Source organism: Delphinus delphis, chromosome 1, assembly GCF_949987515.2.
Source record: "Delphinus delphis chromosome 1, mDelDel1.2, whole genome shotgun sequence".
NCBI classification, from domain to species: domain Eukaryota; kingdom Metazoa; phylum Chordata; class Mammalia; order Artiodactyla; family Delphinidae; genus Delphinus; species Delphinus delphis.
The window spans coordinates 59,825,343-59,852,088 of NC_082683.1; the positions used below are offsets into that span (position 1 = coordinate 59,825,343).

Genomic DNA, 26,746 nt, shown 5'->3' on the forward strand with positions numbered 1-26,746 from the left:
TTCCATAACCAAAGATTGGTCAGAGGAAGAGAAACCATGCAATGAAACTCAGATATAGTTTTCCAGGAGTAGGGGGAAGAGCAGGTAGAGTATATTAGAAGTCCAGAAGGAGAGAACAATCAGTGATGGCAACTGTTGCTAGGCAATGTGGGTTACGAAATGAAATGAAGTTAATGGAATTAGGGCTTAAGAGCCTTTGGTGAGTGCAGTTTCAGTAATAGAGTTAGGGTAGATGCCAGAAAACAATAGCTTGCAGAGTAAAGTAAAAAATAGTGAGTAGAGGCAGCTCTTTAAATAATTTTGTCAGTAAATTCAAGGAAGGAGATAGGTTGGAATTTTAGGGGAAAGCAGATATGAACAGTATTTAGAAGTATTTTGTGAAAGAATATGGTCTTGTCTAAAGCCTAGATAAAGACATTAAAATTTTTAAGTAGAAATTTAATTATTAAAAAATAATATCCTTTTAAGAAAAATCCTGGAGTTAAATCTTTTTGGTAAAACTTACTTAAACATTTCAAATAATTGTTTTATCTAAGTAGTAAGATTTTCCCATAGGATATTTTCTCAACTCTTTTAGTGCTTCTTAAAGTCTTTAGGATTCGGTTTAATTACTGTGACAATGTTTTTATTCAATGCACATGAATTGGATCAATTTGAATTATAATGTACATGTATGTTGGGCCTGCGTTAAAGAAATTATCAGTTAAAGGGACAAAATACTCCTTCCCTTTTCATGTTGGGCAGCTTTAGTCATCATTGTCACAAACTGTAGACAAATTTTAATGATTAACTGAATGAGTAGATAGCATTGCCTGACTATATATGTGAATATGCTATTGAGAAAGAACATTAAATTTAAAATTACAAAACATGTCATACAACTTGAAATTTCCATAAAAATATCTCACTGGTGTGTATAAGGTTAGGGCAACAGTAAGAAATGATGTCTCTGACTTTGGCAATGACATAAATCTCAGCATAGGAAAGCAGTGTGGAGGTGGGTGAATGCCAATTTATTTAAATAACAGGCAAAATTTTCAAGCTGTAACAACATGCTCAGTAAATTCTTCCATTACTGTGATACTGAAGGAGAGTTGAAAATGTATTACACTTCTATTTTTTCTCCTTAGAGATATATTTTTTGTTCTGTTTCTATGGCAACATCTATGCAATGACTAAACCTTTAACTCCTTTCTAGACTCCCTGATGGCTTCACACAGCTTCTAAACCTGACCCAGCTCTACCTGAATGATGCCTTTCTTGAATTTCTTCCAGCCAATTTTGGAAGGTAAGAATAGAAGTTTAAACGATACATTGTCTTTCACTTTAGATAAGTACTGTACCAGCACCAGTAGGTGAGGCTTCAAAAGTGACCATTGGAATTAAAGACACCCTCATTCTTGTCCAGTAAATGAGACCATGTCAATTAATGAAACATTTTGCAAAAAATAAAGTTAGGTCTTTACATGTCATTAATAATCAAATTCCAGATGAATTAAAGAGTTAAATATAAAAAAAATAAAATCAGAAATGATCTGGAAAAATATGCACATGGATATTTTTGACTCTTGGGTTGGAAAATGCCTTTATAGCATAGAAACAAAAGAAAATATCATAAATGGATAGATTTGAATTCATAAAATGCTTTTAAAATAAAATAATATTAGAAAATAGTTTTTAAATTAAGGTAAAACAATAAATAGGAAAATATTTCCACTGAATATGGAAAGTAAATTATATCCTTAACTTATAAAGAATTCTTACAAATGAGTATGAAGTTAAAGTTCTCATTAGAAAAAAATGGGTAAATGACACATACTGGCAGTTCATAATAAATGTACAAATTGGCAACACAAAAAATGTTTATCATCATAAATAATAAAAATAGTACAAATTAATATGACAACAAAGGGGCTTTGTGCTCTAGCATGTTATAAAAAGTGTAAAGTTATTTATAGACCATGAGGAAAGAGATAACCTCACACTGCTGATGAAACGGCAGAATGTTATATACTCCTTGCAGGGCAGTGTGCTTTAAAAGATTTGAAAATATTTACAACCACTGCCTTTGTAATTCATTTCTAGAAATGTATCATATCATCATGTATCACACTAGGATTTATGGACAAGGATGTTTATCATTATTTACAATATGAAAAATATGGAAGCACACATACATCTAGGAGATTGGTTGAATATATTATGGTACATCCAAATGACAATACCATGTAGCAATTTATAATCTTGCCTAGAGGAATATCTATTAATTCCTATGATGTTATGTTCAAAACATATCATAGCTATATATAAACTGTGTTTTCCATACTAATATGAATGTACATGAAATAAAAGACTATTTCCTTGGAAGTGAAATTATGGATGATTTTTATTTTCATCTTTATATTTTCAATGTTTTCTAGATGTTCTAGAGTGAATTTTTTTCTTTCAGTTTTATTGAGGTATAATTGACACAGCACTATATGAGTTTAAAGTATATAACATAGTAATGACAAATTTATTACAAAATGATTAGGACAATAAATTTAGTTAACATCCATTACCTCATATAATTACAAAGAAAAAGTTTTTGCCTTGTGAAAATTTTTAGAATTTACTCTCTTAGGAGCTTTCAAATATACCATGTGCCATACAGCAGTGTTAACTATAGTAATACTGTTGTGCATTACATCCCTAGTACTTATTTATAACTGTAAAGTTGTGTCTTTTGACTACTTTCACCCAGTTTCCCCACCCCACCCCCACCTCTAGTAACCACAAATCTGATCTCTTTTTCTATGAGGTTTTTTTTTCTTTTTAGATTTCACATGTAAGCGAGATCACGCAGTATTTGTCTTTCTCTGCCCAACTTATTTCACTCAGCATAATGCCCTCAAGGTCCAACCATGTTGTTGCAAATGGCAGGATTTTCTTCTTTTTTATGGCTTTATATATATATATATATATATATATATATATATATATATATATATATATATATACACACACACATGCATACATATATATGCACATATTTTCTTTATCCATTTATCTGTCAATGGAAACTTTCTTTCCATGTCTTAGCTATTTTAAATATAAAAGATATATCTTGAAAGTTAAGACATTTTAAGTTTATTGTTAACTGCATTTTTCTAAATGATCATCTTTAAAATTGTTCAAATAACTGACTGAGTGTAACTCGACACCAATCTGTTGGCAGAAGCTAATGTATGACATTAAGAAGAACCCAGTGGAATAATGAAGTCCCTTAACAGGTAGCAGCCTCCATTTGCATACAGAAATAACCTCGAAAGTTTCTTCCAAATTCCCTTACTTTTGTAGATCATGATTTCACAATACCTATGAATACCATACACTTGGGAAGTTCTGAAAATTCACAGATATTCAAAAGAGCATTTGTCTCATTTCTAAATGAATTGATACTTCACCATTTGTCCACATAAAGTAGATTTTCCTTCCGGTACTGATGATAACACTACAAATATACCTTTGGTTTATTAAATCAGGAAATGTTTATCTCCCTAAGACACACTTTTACATTTTGTCCGTTCTTTTTTACTAGTCCTAATATAGGGGAAGAAATTTGGGCAATCAGATAACATAATATCAAAACCCAAACCACTTAGAAATTAGAATTAAATTTTATGTGAATTGTCTGCCAAAAAAATGCTCTATTTTATTATTGTAATCTAAAAAGCTCTATAACTTTCAGCTGGATAATTTAACAAAGAATGTTTTAAGATACTTTCCAAAACCTGAGATTTAGTGCCCCTAAAGGCCAAACTAAGTCATAAAATATTATTACAACAGTACAAATATGAAGATTTGAGATATATAAATGTTTAAGAAACTTCTTTAACTAGTGATATACCCATGCTCTGAAGAACTAAATTACTTTATTTCAAATAAAGATTGAGTTATAAGATTAAAATTAAATTGGAAATTTGGTGGAACTCAAAACACAAAGGAAAGGAGAAGAGAACTAGTTGAATATTTAAAAGCACAGTAAATATGGGACCTTGTAGGTGAATTGTATAGTTCAAATAGTGAAATATTCCCACATCACTAAGGATTTGGATAATTCAATTAATATTTGTCCTAAAGTAGCCTCAACTGAGTACATTTTAAAGTTCAGTATAGGCATTAGTAACAATAGCATGTCCCAGATTGCAAACACTAACAAATACTTAAATGTGAAATGCATTTCTAATTACAAATGTTATGCAAGCAACAGAAACTGTGAACACTTCTCATCCCCTTCACAAGATTATTCCAGTACTGTCATACGATAGATGATACTACACATTTTTAAATGTGCATCCACTTGAAATGTTCAGATGTTAATCTCAGAGTCAATTAAATATGGTATATTATAGCACTTTTCCCATTTTTCAATTAAAGAATAGTAATAACCTAACACATACTAAAACTTATGGTGTGCCAGGCATTATGCTTTACATGACATCATTTAATATTCAAAACCCTATAAATTTTGTACTATTATCACATACTCATTATAGATGAGGAAACTGGAGTTATGAGGAGTTAATTAATTTGCCCAGTGTCACACGGCAAAAAATAGATAGGATATGAAAGAGTCTGAATATTACCCAGATCTGTCTGATCACAAAGCTCAAGCTTTTAACCTCTATGCTATATTATTTGTGTTAAAAATTCATTTATTGTCTCTTGAGTGGAAGTATCACCATGTTTCAGTGAATGCAGCATCTAGTATTTAGTAGATATTCAATAATCTGTTGAATGCATACAGTCAAACAACAGTGAATATAATTTTATAAAACATAAGAGACTTAGATGACTTGGTCTCAATGATATCTTTGAAAGAACTTCATTTTTAGGAAAGGGATATTTGTTATTCTCCAATGTTGATGCAACCCTACTCATAACCAATTTGCATAATTCTTAAAAATCTGTAACCATGGTATGTAATGTTTGGACATAGTTGTTTGGATAATAAAGTAACAGTTTACTTTACCATAAGAATATTGTTTTATAGAGAAATATTAAGAAGCAATTTTTAAATTTATTTCTACAGACTTGCCAAATTGCGGATATTGGAGTTAAGAGAAAATCACTTGAAAACTCTACCAAAGTAAGTGGCTGAGTATTTTCTAAATTTGAATTGTGATTTTTCACTAGTAGGAAAAAAAAAGCTATTTTTATCTTGTCTATGCTTTGTCATTATGATTGAGTTAATTTTTCTACAATTTTTTTCTAGAGGCTAAAATGTACAGTGTATTATAAGGGATTCATATTAAGAATGTATCTGCTTTATAAAACTGTGTAATTACAAGTGAAGGTGGGAAGAGTCCACTTAAGATTCTTCTTAAACATAAACACCAGGAAGTTACTGCATTGAAACTTAAGAAACTGACATTTTTATAGCCCCCAAACAATCAACAGTTTCAAAAGGTTCAACCTAATAGAATGTTTAACATTTCAAGTTAATTTATGGTTTGAGATAATTTTCAGTTTTTAAATCAAAAATACACAAAAATATTTCATAAAAATGATTAAAATGTTCTTAGAGATCCTAAAATGATTTGGCAGAAATTTTATATTTATACATTCTTTCAAACTGTACCTTTTTAATAGTCTGTTCAAAATCTGGTTTACATAAAAATACAGAATATTTTTATGTCAAAACTAATCTCCAACATTTTATTCAATGTTTAGTTTAATAAACTTGTTTCATCCTTCTTTGCTTTATTTATGTCTAATGATAGAATTTTGTGCTGTACAGAAAAAAATATCTTTGAAACTCAAAAATTATTTAAAGTGGGGATTTTTTTACTCAAATAAATAATTATGACTTGTATATGCTACAGTTAAAATATTGAAAGTACTATGTTGCTATTTTAACCCTCCTGCAGTATTGCTGAAAAATATTGAGTACAGTGATTAATTTTTGAAACATATCAGCAGGATTTAGAGACCTAAGGATTTGGATAATTCAATTAATATTTGTCCTAAAGTAGCCTCAACTGAGTACATTTTAAAGTTCAGTATAGGCATTAGTAACAATAGCATGTCCCAGATTGCAAACACTAACAAATACTTAAATGTGAAATGCATTTCTAATTACAAATGTTATGCAAGCAACAGAAACTGTGAACACTTCTCATCCCCTTCACAAGATTTTATATTTTATATTTATACATATATATATGTATATATATACATATATATATTTATATTCGTCTGCTGAACCAAAACTTAATTTTATTTTTTTCTTTTTATATTCCTTCTCTAAGAAAACTACACTGAATTTCATTGATTTTTTTATATCAATACAATACTCTCAAGTACATTTTGTTACATAGATATGTACAAAAATTCTGTCAGGGCAACATAAAGCTTTCAATAATTATACAGATTTAATTTAAATATATAGATAAAACATCTATTCATTCCTCCATAAGTGGAAGACAAGGAAAGAAAGTGAAAAGGAGGAATGTCACCACATCTGGATACCCTGCACTTTTGAGTGGTCTTTCTCTAAGCCAAAGCACTATGCATAGTCTTGGAAGGCACCTCTTCCACATTGGGGGCACAAACAGAAATGCGAATATGGTTGAAAATGTTACTTGTTCAGCATTAATCTACTGCAGATGCATTTCCATCCCCCATATTTTAAATGTCTACATTTAAAGTAGAGTGAAAACAAGGCTAATTACACACTAAACTATGGTGAAAGAGCAATTGTCTCCTTCACCTAAACATGAACATTTGGGTCAAAGAGAAAATATTGATTGTGTGGAGGAGAATCCTTTCCCCTCTGCTCTTAAATAACAGTTTTGATAGGAAATAAAAAATAAATCTGATACAGGTTGTCAGGTTTTTAAATATGTATTTTTAAAATATAAATTTTAAATATAAAGCCTGACCATAGATGGGTAATATGGACTTTATATGAGATAGATGTGTGAACAGTTCAGAGTAATGAGTAACAGTGCTCATAATTGGTGAATGGGTATTCTGTAGGCTGTGAGACAGTGGCCCAGTATCAAACAGAATTCAAATAAGTAGAATAATATGCATTTACCTTGTTTGGCATTTTTAAAAATATTTGTAAAGATGTGTGGAAATGACACGGGGTCTCCTTGGTAGACTGTTATATTTGTACAATTTGTATAGCTGTTACAGTTTTTACATTTAAAAAATCTGAAAAATTATTTTCAATCTAGTATGCTTATTTTTTACCTTGTAGACAAAAATCAGAAGAACCAAGGGCATGCATTTGTATGGTGAACTTTATCCTAGTTTTGATGTCTATAAAAATGAGAATTGCAGAAAGTTCTGTCGTGAATAAAGATAAACTCTGTTTTTACTATGTATTATATGTAGTACCTTCTGATCACCAATCTAGACCTGTAATAGACATATGAGAGCTTTCTACTTCCTTTATTTTTACACTTCTAATGAAAATAAAGGAAGAAAGATAGTTTTATGAAAAACAATTTAACTTTTTAATAATTACTCCAAGAAGAGGTAGCTCATGATTTCCTCATGGACACAAACAAGATGTCAAATCTTTATCAGGTCTTCAGGGATTTTCTCTTCTTTTCATCTTCTGTCTTAAAGTCTAAATGCCTGGCAAGCTATGAAAAATGTAAAAATGTGAAGAATTATGATATAACACATTAAAATGTCTCTTTAAAGTAAACTGATAGAGACATTTTGATATGTGCAGATTCTAGGACAAATTCTTTCTGTTATTAAATAGAACTTAGTATTATCAATTTTTTCACACTGTTCCTTTCCTAAGGTACACATTTGCTTAAAACTCATTGACACAGTCATTCTTGATTGTGTGTAATAATTGAGGACATTGAATATCTGGAAAAAACTAGATAACCAAAAAGAAAAACCCTTTCACTTCTATGATAAAATTTGTCCTCATAGCAGAATTATCCTCTTAATTAATTTTGAAGGGTAGTCCAAAAATGAGTTTGTTCCCATTTTGGAGCTTTTGCACTATCTGTTTCTCTCTGGAATTCTCTTACCTCAAATCTTTTCAGGCTAGAGCTTCCTTAGGATTCCTATCTTTCTTCAAATGGTGCCTCCTTGGAGGCTTTCCCTGATCACATGATATAAGGTTGCTCCCCCTTAGCCTTTATACCATTTCACTCTTCCGTTTGATTTTTCACACTTATGGTTCTCTAAATTGTATTGACTTTTTGTTTGCTTGGAGATGATCTCCTCAGGAGAACATAAGTTCTGTTCAGAAAAGGAATTTTTTCTGTTTTGTCACTGCTGAATCTCCCATGCCTAAAGCAGTGCCCAGCATATAGGGGAGTACTCAATAAATAAACAAGAATGCTGATATATTGATTCACAATGAGAAATATCTGTCATGTGACCTGGACATTTTGTGTCACTTGATTATTTTTTCCCATAGAAAATAATATAAGATACAAAATATTAAAATAAGATGAGTCTTTGGTGAGCATCATGAAGGCAAAAAGAATAAATGGTTAGTGGATTCTCAATGGCTGATACCTGAGCCCTGAATTTTAAACCTACACACACACACACACACACACACACTCTCTCTCTCTCTCTCTCTCTCTCTCTCTCTCTCTGTCTCTCTTCTTCAGGTGGTTTCAAGTTACATATAATAACCAAGTCATGACAATGGAAGAAAATAATTTCAAATTAAGGCAATTAATATTTATAACAACTAAAGAAAGTCCAAAAGTATTATGACTTATTTCTTTGACTTTGTCATTAAAAAGTGATACATTTAGTTAAGAAACATATGTCAAGATGAAAATAAAGGGATAAGATAATATTTTAAAATGAAATTGAGGAACCATTTCCATGGAGGTAACGTAACAACATACAAATGGTTAGTAATAATGGTGGGTTTTATCTTTAAATAAACATTTTCCATTTTTATGAGAATTTTTCTGGAACCTTAAAGTTAAAATATGGCCTGTCCATTGATAACGTTATGACTGTGACTTTGTTTCAAATTGAGCCAAAATATGATGTTGTGTAAATTTGTCTGTGATAATTATAAAAATATGAAATAATATGAAGAAAGGAAACACAGGTTAAGCTAATATTAATGTTTATATTTGCCCTGCCACCTGGGAACACAAGGCATGAAATGTGATTCCTCGATCCGCTGTCATAATAGAATAACTAAGAGAGGAAAATTTCAAACATGTTGCAGTGGAATTGCTGGGGCAATATCAATAAGTAAGTAAACCCTGGTGAACAAATCCAAAAAGGGAAAAATGGATGAACTTGGTGGATAAGGAACTCTAAGAGTTGTTAGAAGAAGGGATTCAATTAGAGAAATGATAAGTCTGAAGTAGCAACGACTTCTTTTAGATCCTAGACTGTTTGTGAAGCTGGAAAAAGCTATGGAATCCAGAAACATATTAATTGTAAAATCCGAATTGTCTCTATTTCCAATATATTCATAGCCCATTGTGAGTTTTCACATTTTTATTTTCACCTAGAAGTAGATTTGGCTTTTTATGTAAAATAAGCCTTGTCAAAATACCTAGTATACTATGACAGAGCACCAAATAGAGGGCCCTCTCAATTTTAAAGAACCAAATTTGTTGAGTGGATTATTTTAATCATATAACTGTTTCTAGTATATTCACTCAAAATATAACATTTTATTGAGCAAATTTTCTTTGGGGTTGTTAATTGAATTCTATTTCACTATCATCTATGACAATTTTTGGACTCTCTATAGAAAAAAATCATTAAGGAATAATTGAAAGGAAGACTTTCCAAGTATAAGCATGAATGATACTTTGAAACTTCTAGGCTATGTAAGCTTGAAAATTAGTAAATGATGTATCTATTATTTACATGATTTTATTCCTTGAGCATCATTGCTTTTATTGTGTTCCCCCCCACCCAAAGACAAAGGTTCAGAAACTCTACAGTATTCCCCCTCTGTGAATGTCTAAAGACACACACACAACACACATATATTCACAGAAGACGCAGAAGCATAGTATGTTATCTGGAAATACTCTAAGAAAAAGATCCCCTTGAATTATAAATATAAATTGAAACCAGAGGTACATTAAAGCACTGTTAATGAGAGACGCTAGATCATGAAAGTTAAGAAAAGACGGAGGGAATGTTTCAGACTGAAGACTAAAGAGGCATTATAACTAAAAGCAGTGTTTCTGAATTGGTTCTTCTGCTATTAAAAAAAAAAAAATTATTGGGACACCTGGCAAAACTTGGGTAGGGTCTGATGATTAGATGGTAGCAATGTATCAATGTTAATTTCCTAATTTGGATGGTTGCTTTGGTTTGGTAGGAGAATGTTCTTGTTTGTAACAAATACACACTAAAGTACTGGGGAATGATGGGACACCAGGTTTGCAATTTACCATCGAGTAGTTCAGAAAAGTTATTTGTATAGTACTTTGAAGCTTTTTATAATTTTTTACATTGTTTCAACATAAAAACTTATTTTAAAAAGCTATTTTCATACAAAAATTCTTTAAACATTTAAAAATAAACACTATTAACACTGAGGAAATTTTCAGCTTTATGTCCGAAATGCTTGTAGATATAGAGGGGCAGGGGAGAGTATGTATTTATGTGCTAAAATGCTTAACTATTTATAAAAATGAGAATTTCAGTGATAGAGGTTTTATATATGTGAATAATATATATATTGTGGATTTTTTCCTAACCTGAATGGCAATAAATACTCCATATTCATAATTTCCACTCAAATTTCTGTTTATTTGCAAATAACATGTCTTTAGTTTTCATATAAGTTCATTTATATATTTTTAAATAAGATTACTCTTTAGGCAGACTTACAAAAATATAATGTATTTGTCATGTTTTCTTTTTTAAAACCTCTCTTCCTTTATTATCTATTTTCCTACCAGTTATCATTGTCAGCATAATGAAGAAAAAGTCATAAAGTAATATGTATTCTAAACTGGACAGCTGTGACTAAGTCATTTTCTATTCTCATTTCAGTGTCCTATTAATGAATTTATCTCATTTGGCATTACTGTACTGGTTACTACAATGAAATACATCAATAGTTTCCTTAGTGCTATTGTAACAAAAAATTCCTTTGTCAGGCACAGCTTACAGAATAGCTTTTTGATGTTTCTATTAACTGTTTTTGTGACTGTAATACATAACTGAATACAGTGTGTTTTTATAATGGTACTACCTTACGCTTTTACGAATGAATATCAATTTACAAGGTATGATATTTTGTTACACCCACGGTACCCTCCCATTCTGGGTTTTCTTTATCGAAGGTGATAATGTGACAAGCTAGCTAATCAAGGGTAACCGTATTAGTGGATTAGAGAATTGCACTTAGAACTAGGATTTTTTTTCACTTCTTCTCACAGGGTCTTATATTTTAAATTCAACTGAAATAAGTGATAATTATGACATGTTATATTTAAAAGCATTCAACAATTATAATGCATTCTAACAATATAATTATTAGATTCCCTTTTAAATGATCAAACATATGCTTTCCAAGGATTCACAAAAGAGTGTGAGCTCCCTAACATGTGAGCTAATTATATTTCTTTTTATCCTTGTATTTTCAACATAAAATTAAGATTGAGAATATTATGATTAGCTAAGGTTGTGTCGGTGCAGTGAGGAGTTAGGGGGAGGGTACAAAAACCACATAAAACCATGGGATCAAATCGCTCTTTTCAGAATACTTCAATCAATAGCCACTCTGATCCCTGATGATTAAATTTACCAAAAGATGAAAACGACCTGGTATAATAGTGAGATTGAAAGTGCTATGACTTCAGTTTCATAAGCTCTCAAGGCTTAGTCTCTCATGGAACAATTAGCCTATACTTAGTTCTATTTCACCTAAGAAGAGCCAGAATGTACTTGAATGAGGGTATACTTTGCAGTCAGACAAACCTGGACTTGTATTCAGGCCCTTGCTTCTTGTTTAAGAATTATTTAACTTCTTTGAACTTCAGTGTCTTTATTTTAAAAGAATATTGGGTGGTCATTGCCTTCTTTAAACTGTGAAATATATTTTGCATAATAGTTGATAAAAATGAGTCATGATTATTTAGAACAGAAAAGCATTTAAACAAAAGTGTGTTCTAGGTACTTAGACAACTTAAAAGCATTCAAGGAAAGATTAGCATAAATGAGACGAAAAGACAACCCTCAGAATGGGAGAAAATATTTACAAATGAAGCTACTAATCAATTCTTAAAGACTATTTTTTTTTCTTTTTAAGATTTGTAGTTTCTTTGGGTGAATTGAACTCAGATCGTAAAAGACATGATAAAAAAATAAATAAAAACTCTCAACAAGAACTGAGAGGAACATATTCAACATTTGCAGATTTCCAAATTCAAACAATGTAATGTGGATGGTTGCTCTCCCCTCTATGAAAAAATGTAGTATCTTTACTAAAGATATAATATATTCTGAACTTTACATTAGTGTTGATCTTGGTCTCAGAGTCTTGTAAAAATATACAAAGACACAAAGGACCTAGCTAACAGACTACTCCTGTGGTCTCAGATATGGTGAATTGCACACATTTACTTGATTTCAAATTCCATATTCCAATAGCCAGAACTCAGATGGACTATTCACCACATATCAAACCTGAAATCTCCTTCATCTCTCTTCTCCACTCACCACTCCAAGAAAAACCACATCAAACCAAACCAAACCAAACAGAAATCCCAGGCATCTTATTATATGCAGCCTAGTGACAGTACCATCCACCTAATTACAGAAATTAGAAATCTCAATTCTATTTTCCTCTCCTACTACCCCCAAATCCTCTGTCCATCAACTTATGCCACATCTAAACACTCTTCTCTACTTTCTGTCATTGCCCTACTTGAGGTCTTTAATATTACCTGTCTTAGCCTGCAGTAACTCATTCTTCCTATCTCCTCCATTGGAATCTGTCTCCTTATTCTTGTCAGAGTGAGCTTTCTTACTAAAATACACCATGACACATGTCAATGTAAAAACAATGACTGCCCACAGCTTGCAGAAGACAAACATGTCAAGACACTTCACAGCTTAGAGTCAACATTTCCAGTGTCATTATCTTTCAACATTCACCATCCCACAGGGTGTCTCTGCTATATGCAGTATACAATGCACCTTTGTATCTCCAAGCATCTTTCTTAGAACCTTCCCTTTTTCTCTCTGAAAAACTTCAAATCATCCCTTAATTTTCCCATCAATTTTGCTGTGAAATTAGCCATGGATTCTGCTTTCAGAGTGGTAGCTTAGAAACTCTGCTAGAGTGTTTTCAAGGCAGAGTTTCGCAGGAATTTTGATCTGATTATAGTTTGACTCAGGAATCTAATAAGCTTCATTTTGTGAGAGATTTTTTTTGTCATATTGACTATGTTATTTGAAGCTCCAACCCCACAGTCCAACTCCCAAGGAAGCAACTGCTGAGCAGCATGCTTTTTTCTTTCCAATTACTAATTTTGGGATGGAACAGTTTCAGCAACAGTGGACACTCAAGAGGAAATGGTGAATTGATTTTCACTAGGGTCCTTCTCTGGTATTTTAGAAAGTGCATGAAAAAACTAATCATTAGGAGATATGTTTTATTTCAGCATTTGAAAAGCTTTCCCTGCCACCTGTTTTGATTTTCACTTTTAAAAGACTCTTGATGAGTAAACAACAAACTATTACTCATAATTGCCTCAATAGGACACATGAAAACAAGTGAAATATATCTAACTCTCCATAGATTTTCTGCTTTCTTCGTTCCTCTGCTCTTCTCGCTATTCAAGGCAGGGTTAATTCAGGTCTTTCAATATGCAAAATACATCCTAAAAGAGCTTGATTTCCTGCTGAACAGACGAAAGAGAAATATTTCTAAGTTGCTATAGTTTTCCACAGTTTCTGTGACATTTAAGATCAATACCTGAGCAATATTAAAAATAAACATTCACATAAGATACTAACTTCCTGACATTAATTTCCTTGAATGTATATTTTGCATTTCCTTTTAGTAATATGAGATTTTAGTTTGCCCTTTTATGGCTTTAAAAAACTGTGAATTCTTCCTTGCCAAACTTCCTATTCCATTATGTTTAGTTTTACATTATCTATATTCAAAATTATCCCAAACTTTTACCTAACTACACTGTATTTCTATTCATTTTCTCTTTATAGTTAAACTTAATTCAGTACATTAAAAGTACTTCTGTTAACATTTAGTACATAATAACAATCTTTTCTAGTTATAAAGTAAATGCTGTATAATTTTATAAGTAAGATTAGAAATAAAATTAATCAGATTAAAGCACTGTGACTCTTATCAAGAATTAGCTGTTCAGATTTATGTTTGTTCTATAAAGATGGGGTAGAAAATATGCTACATGAAGTGGTTAAAAAGTAAGAATAACACATCTCTATTAAGAAATGTTCAATAGCAACTTAGATAAATAAATTGTGTGTTTAAGTTACATTAAAGCTATTGACTCTTCTGATTATCATAAAACATTTCTAAATTAAACAGATTCCTAGAGGCAAAAGCTTTATTTTGATTAAGTATCTCATGAAATTTTAAAAGCAAAAGTTAAAACATTTCTTATACTAAATAGAATCTTAAAGGGCATCTCTTTAAATATTACATCCAACTAAGTAGAAATACATTTTAAAATATACTTAACATACTTTAGTTTTATAAAAGGAAGATCTCATAACTCAAGGTTTTATTTAAGACAAAATTTAAAATCTTTGGCTTCCCATTCCTTTACAATAATGTCCAAACCACTAAACATGGCATTCAAGACCCTTCACAGCTTGACCCCCAAGTTCCCTCCAATTACTCCCCACTTAATCCCCTAAATATGACTTGCAGGTTTGTGCCTCTGTACACTTACCAATAAATTCTCACTTCATATAATGAACAAGTCAGTTTAAACTTTAATTGAGTATGTACCTAACATGTGTCGGACACTATTGTACGTGCTAGAGGATATGACAATATGACAATGAACAATAAAGACAGATTCTCTTTTCTTCAAAGACTTTCAAGTCTAATTAAGGGAGACAGACGACAAACACATAAACAAATAAGTGAATAAGACAAGCAATTGCTATAACGAAAACAGGATGATGTTATAGGAAGTGATTGGATTTGGGGGGTATTTTTGCTTAATTGGTTGAGTGTTGGTTTTTGGATTTTTTTAATTCTTTGTTTTTTGGCTAGGCTGGTCAGAAAAGACCTTTATGAAAAGGTGGGCTTTGCACGATTTAAATGATGAGAGTAATACGAAGTTCTAGAGGAAGAGCAAAAGCAACAACAAGGAACAGCAGGTGTAAAAACACTTGTGTTGGGAGCAAGCCTGATGTGTCAGGAGCAAAAAGGCCAGTGTATCCAGAACATAAAGAGCACAAAGTGAAGGAGTATGAGACGAGGTTGGAGAGACAGGTGGGGCAAAATGATGACGTGCCTTGTGAACTATGTTTGGAAATTAAGACTATTTTCTAATTGTAATGAAAAGCCCTTTGAGCATTTGAGCAAGGGAGAAGTGTGATTTGACCAAACCTTTACAAAGATCTGTCTGGCCACTCTGCAGAGAAGAGGTTCTAGGTGGACAATACTGAAAAGACACCAATTAGGAGATGATTGCCATAGTGTAGAAAAGAAATGACAGTAGCTTTGTCTAGGATTGTACTCTGGAGGTGGTAAGTGGTCAGATTTGGGATCCATTTGGAAGTGGAACCTTGCTGATGAAAAGAATCTGTGGTGATAGGAAAAGTTAAGTATTTAAGGAGGAATTAAGGAGCATTCCCAAAGATTGGGTTTGACTAACAAGGTGACTGGTGGCATAATTTCCTGTTGTAGAGAAAATTTGAAGAGGAGCAGATGTGGGGAATCGGAAGTTTGATCTCGGCAAAGAAAAGTTGGAGATGCCTATTAGAACATCAAGTGTAGGCAGTGGAATACATAAACCATATGCTCAGGAAGATAGGGATGTAAATTTAAGAGTTATCACACTATAGATGATATTTAAAAATAAGACATTGGTCGAGTTAACCAATTGAGAGTATAAATAGAGAAGAATTGAGGACCCAGAATTAAGCCTAGGACACTTTAATATTCATAGTTTAAGTATGGAAGGGGATTCTACAGAAGATCCTCAGAGTGAACACCCAGAGAGTTAAGAAGGAAACCACATGTAGGAAGTGCCACAGAAGTCTAGAAAAAAGAGGGAGGGAGGAGTCAATTGTATCAAACACTAGTATGATGGGAACAGAAAACTGAGCATTGGCATTAGCAAGATCTAGGTCATTGATGAGAGCTTGGTAAGAGCTATTTCAGTAATACATTATGTGCAGCCTCACTGGAGTGGTTGAGGAGAGAGTAGGGATTAGCAAAAGAAGATAACAAGTACAGATGGTTCCTTCAAGGAGTTTAGTTGCAGAATGAACAGTGAAAAGGTAGCAGTTACTGGATGGGAGTATGGTGTCAGGAAAAGGATTTGTTAAGAAGGATAATGTTAAAGCATATTTGCAAGATGACGGGAATGATTCAGTAGAAACAAAAGAATTAATAATGCAGGAGAGAAGGAAAATAACTACAAGACCAAATGCTTGAGGAAGTGAGGGAATGGGATGCAGAGCACAAGTGGAGGAAGTGGCCGTAGAAGCAAGGATGCTTCTCACATGGAAACATAAGGATCCTAGAGAAAATAGATATAAATATAGATAGATTGATGGCTTGGGAGTGGAAAGAACATTCTCAACCAATTGCTTTGATTTTCTCTATGAGGCATGAAGAAGAGTCATCACCTGAGATGAAGTAGGGAATAAAGGAGATTTGAGGAGGTGAGAGAAAGTGTGAAAGATAAGTCTCTTAGAGAATGGGAAAGCGAATACACTAAGGCAGTGTCATAGAATCATCTGGCAGTGTTGACTGTCCATTTGAAATTTAAGGTTATATATGGGAAAGAAGTCTATTCAGGAAAGTTGAGCAGACTTCAGAAAGTCGGTTACGTTGCTGCAGTTTTAGAAGGAGACAGCTGGCTTGGTTTACCAGGCATGCCAGATGGAGGAGAGGGGCAAGGGAACGTGTTTACAGAAGAGTGACTGGTATCTGGGGCTACAGAATCCAAGATGGAGGATGGAAGTAACTGAGGATATTAAAGGGTCAGAAGAAATGTCTTATTTGCCCTTCTCTCTTTTTTGATATACTATGAATCTTTAAAGTACAGTGCAAATGCCACTTTCTCTATAAAGTGTCTCCTGACACTGCAGGCACAAGTAATTATTCCTTCCACTTTGCTACCACAGCATTTTGTACATGTCTCTACGATAGCCTTTATTACGTTATATTGGATTTGTTGCCTATGAGTATATCCCCAAGAAGACTGTAAGCTTTTAAAGGAAAGAACTATAACTTATTTATCTTTCTATTGGCAACAAAGCGGAGCATAAGGAAGGTTTTCAGACAACATTTGATGAATGAAGGCAGGCAGTGTAACATGGAAAGAAGTGTTTTAGTTCCTCAAACATTGCCAAGCATTCAGTGGGCACCTGGTGTATAGCTGATTGATTGTAAGAACCAGAAATTAATAGAAAGTTAAACTCTGTGATATTTTCTCATTAAATAATTTGTCCACTGCAGCTGGCTCTTGATTATTGAAAAATTAAGTCACGCATAAGGCTCATTGTTTTTCTTTCTTTTTATTTCACTCGCATACATTTTAGTCATCCCACTCATCCTTACCCTTGAAGAGAGTACACTACAGATGTCAAGTTGGTGTTGCTATACTTTGTCTTTAAGAAAATATTAGCAATGTAGCTGCCAAGGGGGCAGGTATGGTTGGGGAGGGATGGGATGGGAGTTTGGGGTTAACAGATGCAAACTATTATAAAGAACGGATAAATAGCAAGGTCCTACTGTATAGCACAGGGAACTATATTCAATATCCTGTGATAAACCATAATGGAGAACAATATAAAAAAAATGTAGGGCAATTCCCTGGTGGTCCAGTGGTTAGGACTCCACACTTTCACTGCTGAGGGTGTGGGTTCAATCCCTGGCCAGGGAACTAACATCCCACAGAATGTATATGAATGTATAAGAATGTATATGTATGTATAACTGAATCACTTTGCTGTACAGCAGAAATTAACACAACATTGTAAATCAACTATACGTTAATGAAAAAAATGTTAGCAATATAAAGGTATGGCTTAAACTGACACTGTTAGTTACACATGGACTTTATTTACTTTCTTGGATTAGTTAATCAATGTGTTATCTACTTTAATTTAAAAAATAAATATCATCTCTGGGTATATTCTTTGATTATGTTTCTTTATAAGAAAATTTATTATAGTACTCTTTATATGGAATGAATTTCCATGGCATTATATAAAATGAAAATGTGTTCTAAAGAAAGAGATAATGAAGGTACAGTGTACTGTGAGGCAATATGACCTCTTCTAGGTGGCCAAATGTTGTTGCTTGGGAAGCAAACCATTTAAAACACTTTGTACCAGAATATCCATAAAGTAATTATAATTTTCTATAGACGTAGTTTACCAAAGTTTCTGTAGCTTATCAAATGCATTTTGCTTGGAAATGTTTACAAAATCTTTAAATCATCCCTGATACCCACATACAGCTACTACACACCCCCTTGATGAGACTGCTATTATGAACAATAAAGCACAACAAAGAAAGAACACTAATAGATGATACACAGTGTGATCGTTGTAGTGAAGGAACCATTATTTGGTGGTCTGTGATCTATCTGAAATTTTAAGATAAGCCACATTTTAATGGAATTCTGTTCTCCTTGAATTATCATTAAGAAATTAGCACCTTTTATTTTTTCCTTTTAGATAAAATTCCTGACAAGAAATTTTGCATTTAAAAGTATTTGGACTATCATAGGAAGAAGTATGTTGAAAAAGTCCAATCCAAGATGAAAGCAAAACTGAAACTCAGCAAACTGTGGGAGAAAATAGATGAGAAATATGAATTCAATTGATTTGGGCAAGGGATAGATATTACCTTTTATAGTAACAGTGGGAAACCTGAAATTCTTGTTTCAGGTGTAGTTCAGTAACTTATATAATATTTTGTATGTTTTCTATCAACTATAATGGCTAACATTCAATATTGGTTCATGAATAAAATTTACCCCCTTATAAACTCTGGCAGACATTCCATTTATAAGGTTTTGGATAGATGATACAAAATCCTGTTAAACAATTTGATTGTGTTTGCTATTCTTATTCTACCTGAGAAGTATTAAATAGGTAAATCTGGCTTATTTTTAAGTTGAAACCTTGAATGTAATTATAACAAGGATAATTAACTTCCCGAAAATTTCTTCTGAAAAAGTATTTTTCTGTTACTTTTCTCTATTTGCATTTTCAAACAAAAATTCATACTGATTTTCCCTCTGTGACTACTAAACAAGTAAGATTAAATAAGAACAGAATTTTTGGTATATCATAAACTGTTTTTTAATCATCATACTTGGGGTGGCCTGATGCAAAGGGAATCCAGAAATCTTTATTAATCTCACACATAATGAAGTTACTGCTTGAAAATTATGTAATAAAAAATAAGTATTGCTTTGAAAAAAACAACTGTTAGATGAGCTGTTCCAACCGGTTAATAGTTAAATTAAAAATATTCTTTTAAAATCTAATTCAAATTTCCAGAATATACCAATATGCTTTAAAAATCAAAAATTCAATTGGTGATTGTTTGGGGGTTTACAGAATAAAATCTGGAATATTTTTTCTTAACTCAACCTGTGTTTCCCTGCCTTCATCAAGAGAAGGAAACCATCATGGCCAAGAGAAGGGGTCTTGGGCTCTACAGGACAAACATGAATTGAAATCTCTTTCACACCTTAGTACTGTGTGCCTTAGAGCAAGTGACTTATCTTCTTTCAACTTCAGTTTCCCACATATATCATGTACTTAGGCACTGTAGATAATACTACATATATATTATACCAAATAATGTTTACCTGCAGTGGATGCATAATAAATGGTTCTTAAGCTGGCAGAGGGAGGGAACAAAAAGGAAGCCAAGAGAAGTTTCTCAGAGGGACTCAAATATTCAGCAGTCCTTGCTCAAGATAAAAAGAAATTCATAGAGAAGGGGGCTATACCCATGCGGGCTACACAGTATTACCATTCTAGATGGGCTCTCCGGATGTTCTCTTTTCTCCTTTTTCTTTCACCCTTTGAATTGGGAATTTTGAGAGTGCCTCTGGGTTCCAAGTTTACTAGTTCTGTTCCTGCTTTGTCTGCTGTACCTCACACTGGCAGTTACACAGCAGGATCCAGATAGCCACTGCTCAGGAAACCAAAATACTGGTATTAGAATCACCCACTCTGGCCCACTAAACCATGAGTCATAACATATTTGCACTAAATTGCCATGGCAAAAGTGCCCGTTTTGCATTTCCTGTTTTCTCTGACCTCTAGTTCCTGAGAACTGTCCTCTGAGTCCTTTTACCTTATTTATCATAGTAACCTCCTCAATGCCTAGCATCCTACCTTGCACAAAGGTAAACAATCAGTCAATTATTGTTGAATAAATGAAGAAATAAATGTCATTTGTTTTCAGAGAATTCATATTTATCTTGGAATCAGACGGCATAACCAGAAGGCAATACACCTACAGCATAATTGCAACCCGGCAATATTGTATGTGCACTACTGTACACCACACTCCAAATCAGACATTATGTGTCCCATATTCATATGCTGAAATCTGGCAGATTTACTCAAGTCAAAACAATTAATCAAAGCCTTGATCATTAATGTGACTGAAGAAAGATGTTTATTTATAGAAACAATCTTAGAAACACATCAAATTATTATCTTTTGTTCACATAGTGGATAATGAAAAGATGTATATTTTGTTATTTGCTGATATTTATATACATTTTACAATTTTAAAGTCAAGTATTCACCTTTCTTTGTTATTTCCATACTTACTTGATAGTAAATAGTTAAAATCTGTTATGTTTTCAAAATGTTCTTGTCTTAGATAAAAACAATACAATTTCCTGAATATCCATGAAGATCATATAAAGATAAATTCAAAATCCTTAGAATTATTTCCAGCCAATTTAGAAAAGTTGTTCTTAACCAGAATGCTGTGGTACATGAGAACCCCATCAACACTTCACATACATGCCAAATTCCAATTAACATTTAAATGTTGTTTTTGCTTTGCCTTGTTCAGGTCCATGACCTGCTATAACAAGTTCCAGTTCAGGTAAAGGCAGTGAGCAGTATTATTCAAACAGCCAAATCCTATATAAGGATGAACAGGAATAATTTAACATTCTGGATGCTTTCATAAATATTGTATGATATTGTTATACTCTCATAGCTATTGCATTGAATCAGTGCTGATTTGTTTAATGTTGCCATGAATCTTTTAATGCATTCAAAACATGCCACCGCAACTCATAGTATGAGAAAACCTACAGAGAACACACAAAAATGTGAGAATTTCTGCCTAAAACAACCCACTTGAATTTATGAAAACTTAGGAAGTATTTTTATATGTTTGACTTGTTTTAATAATCCAATTCTTCCCTAATGCACCTGTTTTCTTCGTGATTCTTCCTGTTAAGCAAGGGCAATAGATAATCACTGGTGGTGAGGAAAATATTTAGCAAAGGCTCTTCTTACTGATTCTGTGACATACAAAGAATAGAGTCGGGCTTCCCTGGTGGCGCAGTGGTTGAGAGTCCGCCTGCCGATGCAGGGGACACGGGTTCGTGCCCCGGTCCGGGAGGATCCCACATGCTGTGGAGCGGCTAGGCCCGTGAGCCATGGCTGCTGGGCCTGCGCGTGTGGAGCCTGTGCTCCGCAACGGGAGAGACCACAACAGTGAGAGGCCCGCGTACAGCAAAAAAAAAAAAAAAAAAAAAAAAAAAATAGCGTCATTTGAATAATGATCCTGCTGCACATAGCTTTCTTTAAAGAGTCAAGATAACTTACTGTTGTTTTTTATAAGAAGACTATAACTTTTTTCAATCAAGACATGCACAAAACACAGTTTAGTTGAGCTTCTGTGTTGGCATACAACGAAAAGCCTCTTTATACACAAATAAGAACGGTAAAATTTGGATTGTATTCATATTCCAATCAGGTGTTTAATTTAAAAAAATGGGACTAATGAGGCAATCAAGGACAAACTTTCTGTAAAGATCTGGAAAGGGTTAAGTTGAAGGAAATAGGTTTTACAATGATAAATTGCCACTCTTAACCCTAGGTAACTGATCAGGAAATGAATGTCGTTATTCACAAACAAAAATAAGCTCCCCTTCTTCCGCCAAAAGAGTTTTCCCAGATCAACCCATACACAAATCCATTGCTTCACATACAACCCATATTATTGCATGCTTCTGCTGAGAGTGGCTCAGTTTGTACCATCTGTGTACATAAGGATCACATTAGTAAATGTATAAGAACTGAGAGTTTTGATAATTTCCAGCAACTAGATGAAGACAGTTTTTTATATTTTCAGACAATAAAAACATATATTATTAGTCTTTCATTATTCAGATTAAGTTTATTCAATAGCTTTTCTAACATATTATATTAGTATCACATACCTATATAGTAGATTTAATATATATATGTTATCAAAACTATTATTATTATATCAATTATGATCCCCAATTTCAACACGCTATTGACAGACAGCTAATCTGAATATCCAGTATTTTCTTTTTGGTTAAAAGGCTTTTATTATAAGCTGAGTCAAAATTTTTATTCCCTTTGATTTTGTTCTGGTGGCAGCTAGGGTTAATGAATTCTGCTACTAAGTCTCTTTTTTATTTATTTATTTATTTTTATTTTTGGCTGTGTTGGGTCTTCATTGCTGCATGCAGGCTTTCTCTAGTTGAGGCGAGTGGGGGCTATGCTTTGTTGCGGTGCACGGGCTTCTCATTGCAGTGGCTTCTCTTGTTTGGAGCACGAGCTCCAGGAGCACGGGCTTCGGCAGTTGTGGCACGCAGGCTCAATAATTGTGTCTCTTGGGCTCTAGAGCGCAGGCTCAGTAGTTGTGGTGCATGGGCTTATTTGCTCTGCAGCATGTGGGATCCTCCCGGACCAGGAATCTAACCCGTGTCCCTGCATTGGCAGGTGGATTCTTAACCACTGCACCACCAGGGAAGTCCCAAGTCTCTTTCTTTTGACAAGTGTAAATTAATCACTTTTGGGGAGCTTTTCTTAGCTAAATTATAAAAATTTAAGTTTTTTTACAAAAACTTAATTTTTTTCTCTACCTATAATGCCTTTGTTAAGAACTAGCAAAGTTGAGAAAGGAGTAAGAAATCTAAAACTGGAAAAAGTTTCTTTAAACTGACCAAATATATGTTCATTTTGACCTGTTTTTTAAATCAACAAAAAACTTTCCTAGAGAACTTACACCAATTAGTTAGATTTTAATAAGATGTATTAATATTTGAAAAAAACTGCACTAATCTTCCTTTATTAATAAGTTACATTGAACTAAATGATGTGAGTAGACATTTATATGGGATGTATCCATTTCTACTACAGTCAACTTATGAGCTCAATTATCTTTTTTTCCAATGGTTCCCACAATTCACACAGTTTAAGTTACCATTCTAGTTCTCCATTATTTTTCTTTGTTTGTGCAAACATTAATTTCCTGATAAGTGTTTTTTTAATTGTTGTTTCTTAAACTTTAAAAGCCTTATTAGATGAAATGCATATTCTTCGTTGGATTTTATTTTGCAAAATACTCAACTATCATTGTATTTCCTGTTTGGGTCATTCTTTGTTCCATATTATCTGGAGAATCTCCTGGCACTCAGAAGAATCCAAGCTCTTTAAGCTTGCCTATTTAACATCTTATATCTATTTGTCATTTAAAAATTAAGAAACAATGCTGCTGGAAAATTTACTTTTACTACTTAAACTGGTTTTTGTCTATGAATTCTTCAGCAGCTGTAGTAATAATAGTAGCCATCATTTCCCAATGTCTTATATCTGCCAGGCACTGTACTAAAGTGTTTTATTTTTGTCAATATATTTAATCCACATGTGATCACTATAATATAGGTACCATTATCAGTTTCCAGTTTATAGATGAGGAAAAGAAGACTTAAGGAGGTTGAACAACTTGCCCAATATTGCAAAACTCTCAAAGATAGATTAGGATTTCAAAGGTAGATCTGCCGACATAAATCTGTGTAGAAATAACTGACAGTAACAGTTATATTATTTGCTTACCATATAGTCATACTTCTGTACATTTAGCAGATCTGAGCCCTAATACACTACAAAAAAGAATAAAGGTATTTGCAAGATGATTGAAGAAAAAAGTAAGTATAGAATAGTTTTTTTTTCCATTCTAGAATAAACACTGATGAAAGAAACAAATATATATTCCATTCCCAATAGAAACAGAAATGAAGTAATATTCAGGAATGAATGTAACAAGAAAGGCATAATGCTTATGAAAGAAAAATATAAATTCTTATTGAAAGACATAAAAGAAGATCTGAAAGCATAGGCAGAACACTCTATGACATAAATCACAGCAAGATCCTTTTTGACCCACCTCCCAGAGAAATGGAAATAAAAACAAAAATAAACAAATGGGACCTAATGAAACTTAAAAGCTTTTGCACAGCAAAGGAAACCATAAAAAAGACGAAAAGACAACCCTCAGAATGGGAGAAAATATTTGCAAATGAAGCAACTGACAAAGGATTAATCTCCAAAATTTACAAGCAGCTCAATAACAAAAAACAAACAACTCAATCCAAAAAAGGGCAGAAGACCTAAATAGACATTTCTCCAAAGAAGATATACAGATTGCCAACAAACACATGAAAGAATGCTCAACATTATTAATCATTAGAGAAATGCAAATCAAAACTACAATGAGGTATCACTTCACACCAGTCAGAATAGCCATCATCAAAAAATCTAGAAACAATAAATGCTGGAGAGGGTGCGGAGAAAAGGGAACACTCTTGCACTGCTGGTGGGAATGTGAATTGGTACAGCCACTATGGAGAACAGCATGGAGGTTCCTTAAAAAACTACAAATAGATCTACCATATGACCCAGCAATCCCACTACTGGGCATATACCCTGAGAAAACCATAATTCAAAAAGAGTCGTGTACCAAAATGTTCATTGCAGCTCTATTTACAATAGCCAGGAGATGGAAACAACCTAAGTGTCCATCATCAGATGAATGGATAAAGAAGATGTGGCACATATATACAATGGAATATTACTCAGCCATAAAAAGAAACGAAATTGAGCTATTTGTAATGAGGTGGATGGACCTAGAGTCTGTCATACAGAGTGAAGTAAGTCAGAAAGAGAAAGACAAATACCGTATGCTAACACATATATATGGAATTTAAGAAAAAAAAATGTCATGAAGAACCTAGGGGTGAGACAGGAATAAAGACACAGACCTACTAGAGAATGGACTTGAGGATATGGGGAAGGAGAAGGGTAAGCTGTGACAAAGCGAGAGAGTGGCATGGACGTATATAGACTACTAAACATAAAATAGATAGCTAGTGGGAAGCAGTCGCATAGCACAGGAGATCAGCTTTATGCTTTGTGACCACCTAGAGGGGTGGGATAGGGTGGGTGGGAAGGAGGGAGACACAAGCGGGATGAGATATGGGGACATATGTATATGTATAACTGATTCACTTTGTTATAAAGCAGAAACTAGCACACCATTGTAAAGCAATTATAGTCCAATAAAGATGTAAAAAAAAAAAGATCTGAATGAATGATAAGACAAATCATTTTTAAATGGGAACTTTAATATAAAAATGTTATTCTCTCAAATTATTATTAATGAAATTCAATACTTATTTAACCCATCTTCTAAATCCAAAAATTTTTAATTGGATAAAATAATCTTAAAATTTGTATGAGAAAAAAAATTATGGATAGCAGTCAAGAATGTATAACAAAAAGTATTAATGACAGAAGGACTTACCTTGTCAAATATTGGAATATAATATTAACTATTCTTATCAAATAAATATTGTCATAGATAAAAAGTAAGTCAATGGAATAAACACAAAATCAGAAATAGATCTTAGTATCTATAATAGTTTTAAATATAACAAAATGTATTTTAAAGCAGTGGAAAAGGGTATATTACCTAATAAATGCTATTGGTGCAATTGATGATTCATTTAAAATAAAATGGAGCTAGACTGTATCTATACAGCATATAAAAACTGTCGGTGATTACTTAACTTACAAGGTTATGGCAGTATTGTTTGGAGTAAAAAAAAAAGTTGGAAAAATAAAAATTAACAGAATGCAGTCTGACTAAATAATGGTGCAGAGACATGATAAAGCCACTAAAATAATGATTTCTACAAGTTATTATTGAGGGGGGAAGAAAGATTCAGAAGCTGGCATACAGTATAATTTAATTTTTATAAAACAAACAATGTCAGCACTTCTTATATTTGTGTGTATTTGTGTATAATTTTATAAGCATCAAGAAAAATATAATAGGCTATGTACTAGATTATATATTTGGGTCACTTGAGGCTGGATTCAGGATGAGAAGTAAATAAGAGTGGAAGGGAAAGGGGGAAAAGACACCAAAATTAAAAAAAAAAAAATAATTAAAACTGCACTGAAAAAAAGCATATATGACAATCACATTTATGAATTTATTAGT

The 26,746-nt window shown here is 32.8% G+C and overlaps 1 protein-coding gene across 2 annotated transcripts in view; it reads left to right on the forward strand.

The window, feature by feature from the left end:
• Positions 1-26,746, forward strand: part of LRRC7 (leucine rich repeat containing 7) — a 498,137-nt gene that overhangs the window by 250,714 nt on the left and 220,677 nt on the right. For both annotated transcript variants that reach the window (XM_060005892.1, XM_060005902.1), the window contains exons 6-7: positions 1,199-1,288; positions 5,075-5,131. In XM_060005892.1, the coding sequence (XP_059861875.1) occupies positions 1,199-1,288; positions 5,075-5,131 (147 nt within the window). The remainder of the gene's footprint in view (positions 1-1,198; positions 1,289-5,074; positions 5,132-26,746) is intronic.